The 13,496-nt window shown below is 37.8% G+C and overlaps 2 protein-coding genes across 2 annotated transcripts in view; one reads left to right on the top strand and one right to left on the bottom strand.

The window, feature by feature from the left end:
- ears2 (glutamyl-tRNA synthetase 2, mitochondrial) overlaps nt 1-13,496 on the bottom strand; it is a 36,039-nt gene that overhangs the window by 17,373 nt on the left and 5,170 nt on the right. The window lies entirely within an intron of this gene.
- LOC121941643 lies at nt 1,239-12,942 on the top strand. The gene is made up of 9 exons (XM_042484470.1): nt 1,239-1,307; nt 6,231-6,328; nt 6,825-6,843; nt 6,993-7,035; nt 9,519-9,641; nt 10,552-10,751; nt 10,831-10,934; nt 12,487-12,599; nt 12,766-12,942. The coding sequence occupies exons 2-9, from the start codon at nt 6,277-6,279 to the stop codon at nt 12,940-12,942; spliced, it is 831 nt and encodes a 276-aa protein (XP_042340404.1). The 5' UTR covers nt 1,239-1,307; nt 6,231-6,276.

Raw genomic sequence — 13,496 nt, forward strand, 5'->3', positions numbered from 1 at the left:
ATCGAACACCTGTGACCTTTAACCCTTCAGGCTGCACTACATTAAAAAAATCAGCATGATTGTAAAAAGGATATTACTAAATTAGCTCGGGAACACTGGGGAAACCATTGTTGGTAAACACAATGTGGCACTGCACTGCACGTACAAATGCGATTTAAGACTCCTCCATGCAAAGTGAAAGTCATACCTCAACAACATACGGAAATACCACTGATTTTTCTGATTTTTTTCTTTATTTGTTCAAACTAAACTAATGAGATGATGAAATGTTAAACACTCCACAAAGTGTTACCCAACAAAGTTTTCTTAATCAGATGGCCTCTGACTGAAGTATTGTGACTGTTACCTGTGAACTACATCATCATCATAGTATCTGTGGTGGTTGTGAACTACTTTAACTACATCCTTTTATCAGTTTCCTGTTTTATAAACTATTGTTGACTTTTACCGTTTATTCTGAATGAATCACTTCCTTCCAAACCAAATTCTGTTTGGTGCTTTATGTGTGTTACAAACCAGTTTATCTTGATCTGTGTGAGTGCATACCATGGCGTGTGTGTATGTGTGTACGTGTGTGTGCACATAAACAGAAATACCAGTTCTAAAGCAGCTTGTTTTCAGAATTTGATGTTTACAGTCCACATTATGACTTCATGATTTGTTTATTTCTTACTTTAAGCATTTAAGCCAACTGACAGACAATCCTGAAATAAATCATATAAAGGAAATGTATCAGCTTTAATGCCTTAAAAGAGATCTCTTTTTTGTCACCACAGACAAGTAAAAAATGGTTTTATTTCCAAGCTGTTTAAAACTCAAAATAAATCCATGTGTTATTTATCAGTACCATTTCTGTGGGCTGCTCTCTATGTTAAACATTACATAACTGCTTGTATGTAATGCTTTTTTTGTAGACAAAGCTAAGCATTTATATGCAAATACAAATACCAGGGAGGTAAAACCTGCTGAACATGAGTCAGACGTAACTTTATACCACCAGTCTATTTATTTTCTGTCTCTCTTTCACACACATGGGTTCACATACAGAAAAGTTGAGTGTAAATGTACACACACAAACATAAAAAAAAAAAAAAAACAATTACAGTACAATCAGATAGGCAAACACTGCTCAGCCCGCTTTTGCAGCACGAAGGAGTCGACCATTATTTCCTGTGTCGACGTCACACGACAACACACCCCTCAGCAGTTTTCTGGTGCACCTGTGTCTCAGGTGTCAGGAGAGAGTGAGAGAGTTAAACGCCGGCACTTTACAGCACCTGAAGGACTCCGGCTACAAACAAGATTTGGTAAGTGATTCAGCTTTGATTTCACGTCATTATGTCATTTGTCTGTTGCTGTAACCTAAAGGATCCCATCATCAATCGTACCTCTGTACTTACTTGTCACAGAAGGATCTGTTCCTATTGACTAATATTTGTTGTTATTTAACAATACATATAAAGTAATAGGCTCTCACTATAATTACGGTATACACTGGCAGGCTGATGAACAGGTAAGGTTGAAAATCAGTGAAGTAATCACCATAATCTGGTTCCTTTTTGTTGTGAGTGTGTGTCTCTGCTAACAACGTGCTGTCTGGGGATTTCAGCAGTGGGGATTATAAGTTCCGCCTCATTAACGTGGGTTAGGGTGTGCTCAAACCTGTATGAGTCTAATGAAAAGGTGGCTTTCTCAATAACCTTTAGGATAAAGAATGGCAAATGCATTACAGGAAATTGAGCTGATAAATTGACTGCATTGTAACTGCAGAAGATTAAATGAATTGTTTTCAGAGAGGGAAAAAAAAGTGTATAAAAAAGCATTTGGGCCGTTTAATTAAGTCAGAGTAGTAAAGCCCATTACCCAGTAAAAGTTGGACAATCGAAATTTTAAACTAAAATGACAGAGCTTTTATCCACAATACGTGCTAATAGTATCAAAAAGTAATAAAAGTAAAAGTCCTCTTTATGGAGACTCCTTTTGGTCAGTTTGATATCATAATATACATTATAATACTGTAGTCGTGTGTTAGTTATTCCATAGCGTTTGATTATCGTTTATAGGATAACTAAACAGGGAAATAAAACAAAGAGCCTTAAAATGTATACTAAAGTGCAATACTTGAATTGTCTTTGTCACTATAACAGTTTTAATTCTTTAAAAATACAGTAAATTATGCCACTTGAGTTTTTGCATTGTTGCTGTCTTCACACTCAGAACTTTTTTGTGTTATTTCTTTAACATTTTTGTACTTAAACCAAAGTAAAAGTAAGCACAATCATACATTTATATAGGGTTGGGCAATATATTTATATATATCAATAATGATATGAGACTAGATATGTTAAAATGTGAATATCATTCTGTCGTTAGTGTTGTCCTTCCTGCTTTTACATGCTGCATTACAGTAAAGTGATGTAATTTTCTGAACTGAGCAGATTGTTCACTGTATTTTTTTTTACCCACATTTGTCATTAAATCCACATTACTGATAATTATTTATCAAAAATGTCACTGTGTAAATAACACAAAATATAGTGGCAATTGTTTTTCTCCATATCCCCCAGCACTACTTCTTTTCAGGAGAAAAAAAAGCAGTTTTAGTCCATCACAGGTAAATTAACATCAACGATAACCTGCATAAACAACAGAAAATTGTAATGTAGAGTTTATAAACATTTTAAGTGTTTTAATGTTGAAACTGTAAAACTGCATTACATTTTGTTGTTTAAATTGATCTGATTTTACTTAATTCTCCATAATACATTGTATGGATAAAAAAGGAAAAGTAAAATGAAAGAACGGCATATGTTTGTGTGTCGATATGTGAGGTCATTTAACCAGCTATGCTGGACATTTTCAAATATTTTCACAGCTCTTCTGTGGAGTTCCAGCTTTGAAAATAGTAAATCAGTCATAAATAATTCAAATAGTGTTTCTTTTTCATCTGCCCTGCCAGAGCTACAAATGAGGGGAGTGGAGGAGAAGTTATCCTAAACAAACCTTTAACCAACTCTTTCTTCTAACACGGGGATGTATGTTGCAATATATGGCTGTGAAACAAGAATTAATGGGTTCAAGTGTTGAGCGGGAACATGTGACTTTGCGTGTGTTTCTTGTATGAATGACGCTGTGTTCACACAGTAACATTGAAGGAACTTATCTCTCATTTGAAGCTGGGCTCCTAAGGTTAACCATTAAAGCTGCACTAATTGGTGTCAGTCCTTGTTTCTGATTGGTTGAGCCACATTTGAAGCCACTGTAAAATACTCCATATGCACACAGCTGCGATCACATAACAATAGTATTGCTGAGCCAATTAGCCACTCTTTCAAAAGTCAGATTTTGTAGAGCATTTTGATTTACTGGGTGAGTTAAGTGTGGGTAAGCCAAATTAAAGAGCTAGAATAGTTAATAAATTAAGTTGGTACTGTTAAACAGACCATGTGGTCCACTTGCCGTTGGATTGAAAAACAATCCACAGCAATCTTCACAGAAAAGGTTGTGACAAAACATCCCACCACCAGGCATTAACAGAGGCTGATTTTCAGAAAATCAAGCACTCTTGGGCACTGAGTCTAAAAAACACCTAAGAGTCTCATCAACACAGCCTAGTTCGATGTGCAGCTGAATATGGGACGCATAACAAAAGAGGAAAAACCGCAACTGAAGCTTGAATAATTCATCCTTTTATAAAAGTCTTTAACAGTGGTTAAGAAACTATGTTGTTGTCACGTAGCCAAACGATGCAAACTGTTAATGTTCCCCAGAAGTTAAACTGTGCAATAAAATGACGACAGATCTGTTTCTGTCACCATTATCCTCTCATCCAAAGTCTGCACCAATATACAGGTCTATAGGGTGGGCATTTCCCCTGAAGTCTGCATGTAGTTGCAGCACACATATCCCCGGGTATGGACTAGTACAACGAATTTAGCTAAAAAAAATTGATCACATCCACATATTTTTATTGTAATTACAAAAAGTCAAAACATGTTCATACAGGAGAACTAATATTAATTTGTTACATTTCTCAGTCCCCTCAGGATGTTGCAACCACATCAGTGCAAATTCAGTCAATCCCCAATGCACGACCTTGCAATTTTGTCCAAAAAAAATTGACTTTTTAAAATGGGTACAGTTTCATTACATTGTAGAGCTGTGTGCAGCATATTGAATCAAATTCAAATTCTCTGTTTCTCTTTTTAACATGAGATTTCCACTATAAGAGAGTGACTCACTCAGAAGAGAATGACAGGGCTAATTGTTAGAGTCACACGGGTAATGTTGCCTAATGTTAAGTAATGTGTTTTAAAACAGAGCTGAGTCATTTTGGTGTAGACAAGCTGTCCATAGATCAGGCATTTCAGGCCAACATGATCTCACCCAGAACTCATCACATGGTGTCAGGACCTTCCACATCTACCTAAGACATTGTGGGTATCTTTCTGCATCAGCCTTTTACGTTTGGGGATGGCTTTACGGTGATGTCAATAAATGCACATGGTGGGATGACGCAGCCCGTTACCGTGATGTCATAGCATGCAGAAAGCAGTATAATCCTTATGTTTGCACTGTCGCAATAGTAACAAAGTCATAGACGGTTAGGTTTAGGCAAAGAGGCACATGGTTAAGTGAAGAAAAAAAACCCACACACATTGACACAGGAAGCGTGATTTGATGGCGCCAGTGCACATTGCATGTGGAAGCGGCCAGTGCCTCCTGGCTGTCCACCAGCGCGCAATAATAACGCCACCGGTTCTGTCCCACTGCATTTTCCTCTGCCGCCACCCAGTCACATTCCACTTGAATGCAGAAGGTGGCTTTTGGCGTCAGGTTCATATGCCAAAAGCACTGACAGAGCGACGCTATTTGACAAATTCCAAGCGAGAACAAGCTGTTCAGACCGTAACAATCGCAAAACCATGCCATGAAATCCTGGAGGGACTGGTGTTTTGTGGTGTACCAAGCTACAAACAACCTCGCTCAGGTTTATCTCTCATGACTTTGTAAAGTTTCTCAGCCTCATATATTACCCTTAATTATGGCAAGTGGAATCACACGTGGTGCAAACTGTGTCACACTGATGTTACTCTGTGTTTGCATCGTGATTAAATGGGCAAATGTTTGCTAACCTGTTCACCTTTACGAGGACATAATTTGTCTATTTTGTGTTTGCAGTTTGCTGTGCAGCCCACGAGAGACCATAAAATCAATTAATACAGCTTTAAATCTTAAGCCTGAGAGTCTTGGTCAAGGCTAGGATAAAAAGAAATGGAAGTTAATGTAATGTCATTCTAAGTGTCAAAAACAAATGTGCATCATGATCGACAATCCACCTATACATAACAACTGCTGTATGATACTGTAAGTATCATTGTAAAAAGAAAAAAAAGGACAAAAAAGGGGTAAATTCTTTTTTCTAGTAACATTTTACAGAATATATTTTTTGAACAGGATCATGTGCTCGTCGTCTTTGTGTCCATTGTTTGGGCGTGAATGGGGTGTTGCGTTTCAGCATTCTTTTCACTGATACATGTTTTGTTTCTCCATCTTTGTACTTTAAAGTTAAAGGTCACTCTGTCTGTAAAATATCTGACAGCCACTCCCTGTTTCTTTACTGGCACCACAAAACCTCCATGCTCAATTTCTACAAAGTGCACACACCAATGACACCAATGACTGACAATGGTCTGATTAAAATGTAACATACAGTATTAAGCTTTCACAGCTTAGCCATGATTTCTAAGGAGCAAAAGGAGGTCAGCCTCTTTGATAATGATTCATAACAGGTACGTTAATACGCCTTTCACAAGCATTTAAACCTCTGAAACCTGGAAACATGACAATAAAGGCAATGAGCAACTGACAAGGAATGTCCTGCAAATTGCAATAAATAGATAAATATATCAATAAAATCAGAAGGTGACAAGAAAATTACCTTAAAATTATAAATAAGTTAAAAGTTAAAAAATAGAGACTTTTTGGCACTTTTTAGTTTAAGTTTTAGTAATTTTGGGTCATTTCTTGCACATTGTGTTCTTTCAATATTTTTGAGAGACATAAGGCAGTTTGCTCAGGTCTCAAAGGGTTTAAAGAAAAAGAACTGTGTGATTTTCAATTTAGAATTAACATTCACAATTCAGACTTCTGATCCATCATTTGGTCTTGTAGTGCTTGTTGGTGTGCTGACTGACTGTGTCACCTGTTTTCTCTGATTCCCTCCCCAGTGAGTTTCACCACAAAGCCCTCTCATCCCATGAGACTCGTCACATCATGAAATCACGCTACCTGTTCCTACTGGTTTACTTACTGTGGAGCTGCTTTGGTAAGAGCATATTTCATATCTTTTGTCTAATATCAGGATACAGTCTAAGGACAAATCATCCCCTAAAGGGCCCGTTACTTACAAAAATACATGTTTTTTAGTGGTAGTTACCTATCTAGATTGTTTTGTTGCGAGTTGCTGAGTATTGGAGATATTTACTGTATAATGGAACCAGATGGCACTGGGTTTGTAGTGCGCAATGCACAAAAAGTGCAGTGTCTCTTTCCAGAAATCATGATCCAATTACTCAAAATAATCCACAGACCTTGTTGTGAGGAGTTTCATATAGGAACTATTTTTTTCTATACCAAACTAGGTATAAGGCTGGACAATGGATGCAGCAGCATAACAGAAAGCTGTAAAGTTAGAAGCATAATCAATTATCCTCCCATAATAAAATGTCTCATGATAGAAATGTCCTAAATATGTCCAGATCTATTGTAAGTCCTTCAAATTGTAGTGTCATCTCTAACAATGAACTGTCTTCTGCCAACAGGGGCATCAAACGCAGAAAGGTAAGATCAGAAAGACAAAATGGAAAAAGCCAGTGTAGCATTAAATGTTCTTTTCCGCTTGTTAAGACTTCACTGTGCCTTCACGTTATAATGAACTACAGTATGTCATCTCTTGTCTCTAAACTCTTATCTTGTTTCTTAACTCATAGAAACAGAGATGCAACTTGCACTTCAAGCCAAAAATGTGGTCAGGTGAGTGAGGTTATCACATGCTGAACTGCATGTACTTATACCTACAGTTGAAAAGGCTTTTTTATCATAATCAAATCCTGTTTAAAGTCGCAAGTTCAAACGTCATATCCTGATTTTATCTGTTGCGTGAGGACAAATTCTTAGATTGTTTTCTAAATGATAAGACTGCTTTGAAGAAGTCATAACAAGAGACTGCTTCAGTGTGGATATGGTGTGAAATACTAATGTGGAAACAGACAACTTTTAAACCCTCCCAAATTCAACTATGCGTCATTCCTACACCTGAGAAGGAAAGACCTTCACCACTATAACAAAACATGAGCAGCATCCACAAAAGAGGAAAAAGTAGTGGAAACAGTAAACATGTCAACTTTTCCACTCTTTGCATTTCTTAGTGGCATTGTTGTTGCTTTCAAAGACAACCAGATTGCTTTCAGTTTCCCTCAAAGCCAAGAAACTACCACTGTTTTCACAGTTGTTCCTCCATTCCCAATTTCCACTAGTCAGGATTGTAACTGCAAAAACTACACTATACTCTTCCTGTTTTGGTTGCACAGTTGTTGATGCACTTCATTTGTGCTGTAAAGCCTTTATTTTCCTGGGAGATGAGACCCAGCGGCAGACAGAATTATACTGACAGCGAGGCTTAATGAGAAACCAACCTAAATGCCTATGGCGTCATTATACTATAACCATTACACTGTACAATCAACGCTTTCTTTATAATGATAAATTATGCAAAAAAATTAAATTAGACTAAATTTTGTCTTCTCTCAGTGTTGGCACAGCAGCTTGAGGATGTGTCACAGCAGAATATTTGACGTTATAATGTATTGGTCTCTGTGGGAAAATTCACAAGAAGAGAAGGCAGCAACTTCAAAGTCTGTGGTTGAGTGAAATAATACCAAGGGGTTTCTAATATTGGTATTCGATTGAGTGATGTGATGTGGGAAAAAAACAAAGCTCCTGTGTCATCTTTAAAGTCACAATTTCCTTGCAGCTTCACTGCCAGTGTCTGAGGATTGTCTAAAAACTACCCAAATCACACGCCAACAGGATCTTAATCATGTTTCATATTGCTGACAGTTATCCAATTGGGCTCCTGCAAAAAGTCTATCATAACACCTGGTGTGGACTGCTTCACAGAAATAGAAAACAAGAAACTTGCCTGCAGTGAACACCATTATCATAGGGTGCAATCTGGCAATAAGTGGTGTGGTGCTAGATATTCTAAAAATGTCTTCAATGCAACATCCTGTACAGTATGTGAACTTACAATACAGAGGAACAAAGAGACTTGATTGCTTAAAGGCCTTTTTCAAAGCAGATACTTTTACTTCAAAGCAAGGAAGAAAAACCACTGGTGAAACTAATACCACTGACGATGACTCCGTTCTATTATAGTCAAAGTCATATCAATGAGCCTGAATGTAAAAAGTAGTGCCCTGAAATAGGTAAAGCTAAATGGACGGCAGCTTTAATTATATTATTAATTCAGTCTTTGTTTTTTACATGTCAAATTGTAAACCCTCTATACACTACAAGCAAGAAACACAAACAATGTGTTTCACTGCTGGAAAGATGATTTTTTTTTCTTCATAAAACTGGGATATCTATGCAGAAAGGAGATGCATATTAGTTTCAAACTGATGCTACATGACCAGAGAAAACAGAGGAAAAGAGCTGTGGCATTCACTTTTGCTAATGAGGTGTAAAACCTGCAACTACCAGCATGCACTGCAACAGACAGGTGAGCACTCCCGCTGGTGGGTGACGTAATGTCAGCTTTTCTGTTTTGACACAGAAATAGCGGCCGGCTATTATCAAACAATATCATATTACAGTCAAATGGAAATCAAAAATATGGTCCTGAGGACATACTAGATGAGAACAAGGCACTGCAGGATGCCCTTTTCTTGTTCACAATTTTTCTAATTACAGCCAAACAGTGCACTGAAATATACTAAAAAATAATACGAACATGAGGAGGCAAAATTTGCAGTTTGAGCAACAGCTCTTATTCTAATTAAAATCTGCTGGATAAAGTAAAATTTGGTGGATTTCCTCTGAGAGATGAGCAGGAAGATCTGAGCACTGATAAGATTATGAAGTTTACCACAGTTCAGTTGCACTTACTGCCCACATTATTATGATCAAAGCTGGTAAATTAGAAAAGTATCCCTCTGAGAATTTAGGTTTGGTCATAGTCAGCAGGACTGTTTGCCAGATTACTGATTCAATGATTTGTCACGTGTCAGCCAGAGACGGCTCACACCCAGTGCTCGAACATAGCCACGAGCATAATTCGCTCAGCTTCATGGGAACTTGCTGCTACAAAATATCATATTACATGTTTAAATGTCATGAATTCATGATATCAGTTTCAGAATTTGTGAGCCCTGATTTCTCTGGAAAGACGCTTTCTAGTTCCTTCCACTTTCCCTTTTTGCTCAAGTTTTCCTTTTTTCGTCTTTAATTCTAAGGGGCCAGATCCGACCTCTCACTTCCTCCAGTGTGTGGGATTGCCATCAAAAGACACAGGGAAGGACCACATGCGGAGGCTGAAAGAAATGCTTGAGGCGACAATGGATGTGTACAGCTTCATGGTATGGCTGACAATTAACAACAGGACAGGAATTTTCCACAGACACCCAAAGTCAGGAATGCTGTCAAAATACCAGCTGGACCAGTTGGTGCCGAGATGCTGTTTTTGTCTTCTTTCATGAGGCAACATTCAGACTTCTTTAACGATGACAGATAAGCAATGCAGTGACTTTTGTTACGACTATCCCTTGATTGAATGTTTCTCATGGCATATTTTTGCCTACTTTTATTATTAGCAGTGGCTGATCTTCCTGTGCCAAAATTCCAGCCCACAGCACCTACACCAAAAAATAAAGCTTTAACATTCAAAAAATGTAATATACGGGATATGATCAGAATCAAAATTGACCCAGAATTATGGAATTAGAAATAAGAGTATTTAAGTATAAAATAAGAATTTAGTAAAAATATTATATTGAATTAAGTAAAGATATAAATTAAAAAATATATAAACATTATAAAACATGTGCATTAGTAGGCAAAATATTAAATTAAAATATTTGCCTTATACTTCAATTTAACAGTAGTATGTAAACAATAGAGTGCATTAGAGTAGGGAGAAACGAAAAAGGCAAAGCCCTCCAGCGTACAGTACAAAAAAAAAGGGGGGAAAGGAAGACAAAATAAGCAAATTTGCACATGCAGTATTATTTTATTGCTGTGTTTTTTGTTATTATTACCACTGTTTGTTAGATTAGTTGTTAAATTGTGCTAATTTCCCATTTGTTTTAGTTATATTGAAGACAATTATCATTATTATTATTATTATTATTAATATTGTGGATGATTGTAGAAGAACTGACTATAAGCATTTCAGGGAAACACACCTACATAGAGATAAATACATTTCAACAGATTATCTTTCCTACTTATTGACTTTTTTTGTACTCCCCTCCATCACTCCAACAACAGAAGTACGGCATGGCAGGAGAGCCGCTACTCAGCCTGCAGGGGGAGCTAGCATTAAAGCCCAGAGCTGACCCTTTCCAGAATGAAGCCTTCGTTCAGATGTGGATGGAAGTCAAGATAAAACCGCTGCTGAAATCCATCACCAAAAATTTCTTGGCCTGCCTCAGCACCAAGAAATTCAGCTGCTCCACCTACCAGACTGTGTACGTCTGTGTCTCTGACTATGTGTCTCTGTTGCCTTTGTTACAAAATGTTATCTCACCTTCCTATATCTTCCTGCAGCGTGCGGCAGCTGAGCTACCATTATTCTGAGATGAATCCAGCCAGACAAAAGTGGATCTACACATTCTTTATGTACCCGTTTCTGTCTGAAGACAGAGTGGCTGGTAAAACTTTTGTTTGATTCAACTTTACAATGAAGTAGAAATGACTTAAATAGCACATGCCTCCACTAAAGCTGAGCATTTCTCTGAATTTGTTTTTTATGTAATAGCTTCAGCAACTTTTGTAGTATGAACATCTTTTTAGTGAGATATTTGCATTACAATAAGGGTTGCAAGACAAAAAAATGCCAGCCTCATACTAAAGTTGACCTTAACACTGTGTCCTCTCTTCAGACTCTTTCACTTCTACATACACCTTTAAAGTAGGTGAAGTAGCAGAAATACCAACTTTTTCTAATATTTTTTCTAATAATAACAAGAAATGAAAGTTCTCCAGCTGAATTATATCCTTTTTACAAGAATCCCAATATTCAAAATCACTTTGGTGTCAAAAACATTGCTCTCTTCAAAGCTGCAAATCAACCAATGTACTCCTCCTACATGGTCCTGCATCTGCATCAAAATAAGGGTAGTGATGGAGAATAATCTTGGGTGAATGCAAGCAAGATAGGCTAAGAGTGTAGAATTTCCCGTGAATCAAATTCAAAACATTTTAAGTGGACAGAGAAGTGATCATACAACAATAAAGCGGCACCCTCCATGGAGGAGAAATGAAGCCAATGTGGAAACAAAACTGCAAAAAACTGCATTTCTTAAAATGGCCACTTGGGGGTGACTCCAAAACAGAGTTCATTCCCATGAACCCCGTGGGAAAAAAGTCAAACTTCACAGCAGAAACATGTTTTCAGCCTTACACCAAAAACAGCACATTCATTACAACTGTATGAAGAGTGTTACACACATATATACGTATATATATATATATATATATATATAAAACTCCAACCACTCCACCCTCTTGTCCAAACTTGGTCACGTTTGACTCCAAAAACCAAGATGGCAACAGCTACTCAGCCAACAGCCTCGAACTGGAGGCTTCAAAAACGGCAGATCACAAAGCAATGGGGGATGTCACAGTTGCTTCGTCAATTATTTACACAGCGCCGTACCAACAGGAACATACAATGTGGTTTATCAAACTTGTGTCAACATTTTTTATTTAACATATTTTGGATATTATGCATGACTTATATTTTTTCAAATTAGCATTTTTTTTGTAATCTTACATACTCCTGCAGTACTTCAAAGTAACCCTGTTAGTAACTTGAGAAACACTGTGATTGTGCATTTAAAAGTTGTAGAGATTTATGTAAAGTTACTGCACCTGCAAAAAATGGCAAAATATATAAGAAACTGGTATGAAATGTCAAAAAACAAAGTTTAGGAGTTACAGGCCAAAAGGAACAGTGGCACTATCTTTTACAGCTTTTTGACATATTTTCTTTCCATATAAACAAATGATCAAAATATAACCAAAAATAACCAAATCCTCCCTGGTAGACTGAAGATCCCAGGAGCCTATATGCAGCACAACATATACACCTTTAAACTGACACGTTTAGATTTTGTTAACATACAAGTTTGTTTACCTCTTCTAAATTGTGTATGTGTACATACTGTATGTGTTCACTCAGTGTGTGTAATCTCTATATAGGTTGTGTAAACCCACACGAGGGCAGCGAGGAGTGGTTGATGAAGAACTTTGGTGCCTTCAGAGTCATGGCCCGAATGAAGGACTTTTCAACACTCAACATGGTCTTCAGTGGAGTGAGTTCACCTTGAGTTTTCTAATTGTTTTCTTTTTTTTTTATTTACAACAGCAGTTCACCTCAGAGCGACAGAGACAGAGTTCATTTTAAGTGCAAGTGACTCAATTTTCATGATCCCACCTACATTTTATCCTCCTCCCCTCTGTTTTTTTTCTCCCCCATAGTTGGAGGTTCTTCACCTGCTGTCTCCAACACAGAAGGCTGAGCTGCTGCTGAGGCCAGAGGTTGCAGGTTTAGATAATGGCACTTTAAGCCTGGTCTTCCACAGTTTGTTGACAGACGGCACTGGCCCTCTCCCAACTGGCAGCCCTGGAGGGCGCACACCACGACCCCTACCATGACCCCTGGGGGTGTCCACCCCTCTATGATCCCTGGAGGGGACCACCACTATGACCCATATGAACCACCATCTCCACACAGCAACCTAAAACAGGTAACGTCAGGTAGCATTGATTTATGGAGACTACGCACGGGCGTAGCACCAAATTCTGGGCTCTCTGTATTAGCAGCCCCTGTGGGCAAAAGCCAAACAATTAAGAAGTTAATATATAGCCTGTAGTTATTTTCATTATTTATAATTTCCAGCCTTGCACCTAGACTATATCTGCCCTTTTGTCACTTACAGGTTGTGAATGGGTTTATGACAGCTTTCAGACCCCTTGGCAGATTTGTTCATGAGTTTGTGTCCTTCACACAAGAGGTACAAGCTCTCTCTGTCACACACACATACACACACACACACACACACCTACATAATTTGCCATGCAGACGAATGTACACATTACACCTCCAAAGTGAAACGACTCCTGACTTGCTGTGTTCCTCCAGAGGGAAGTGTCAAAAATGAGAAGTACCACTCTGACCCAGTTCCTGCTAAACTGGACTCTGTCTGAAG

The sequence above is a fragment of the Plectropomus leopardus genome, chromosome 4 (assembly GCF_008729295.1).
Source record: "Plectropomus leopardus isolate mb chromosome 4, YSFRI_Pleo_2.0, whole genome shotgun sequence".
Lineage (NCBI taxonomy): Eukaryota > Metazoa > Chordata > Actinopteri > Perciformes > Serranidae > Plectropomus > Plectropomus leopardus.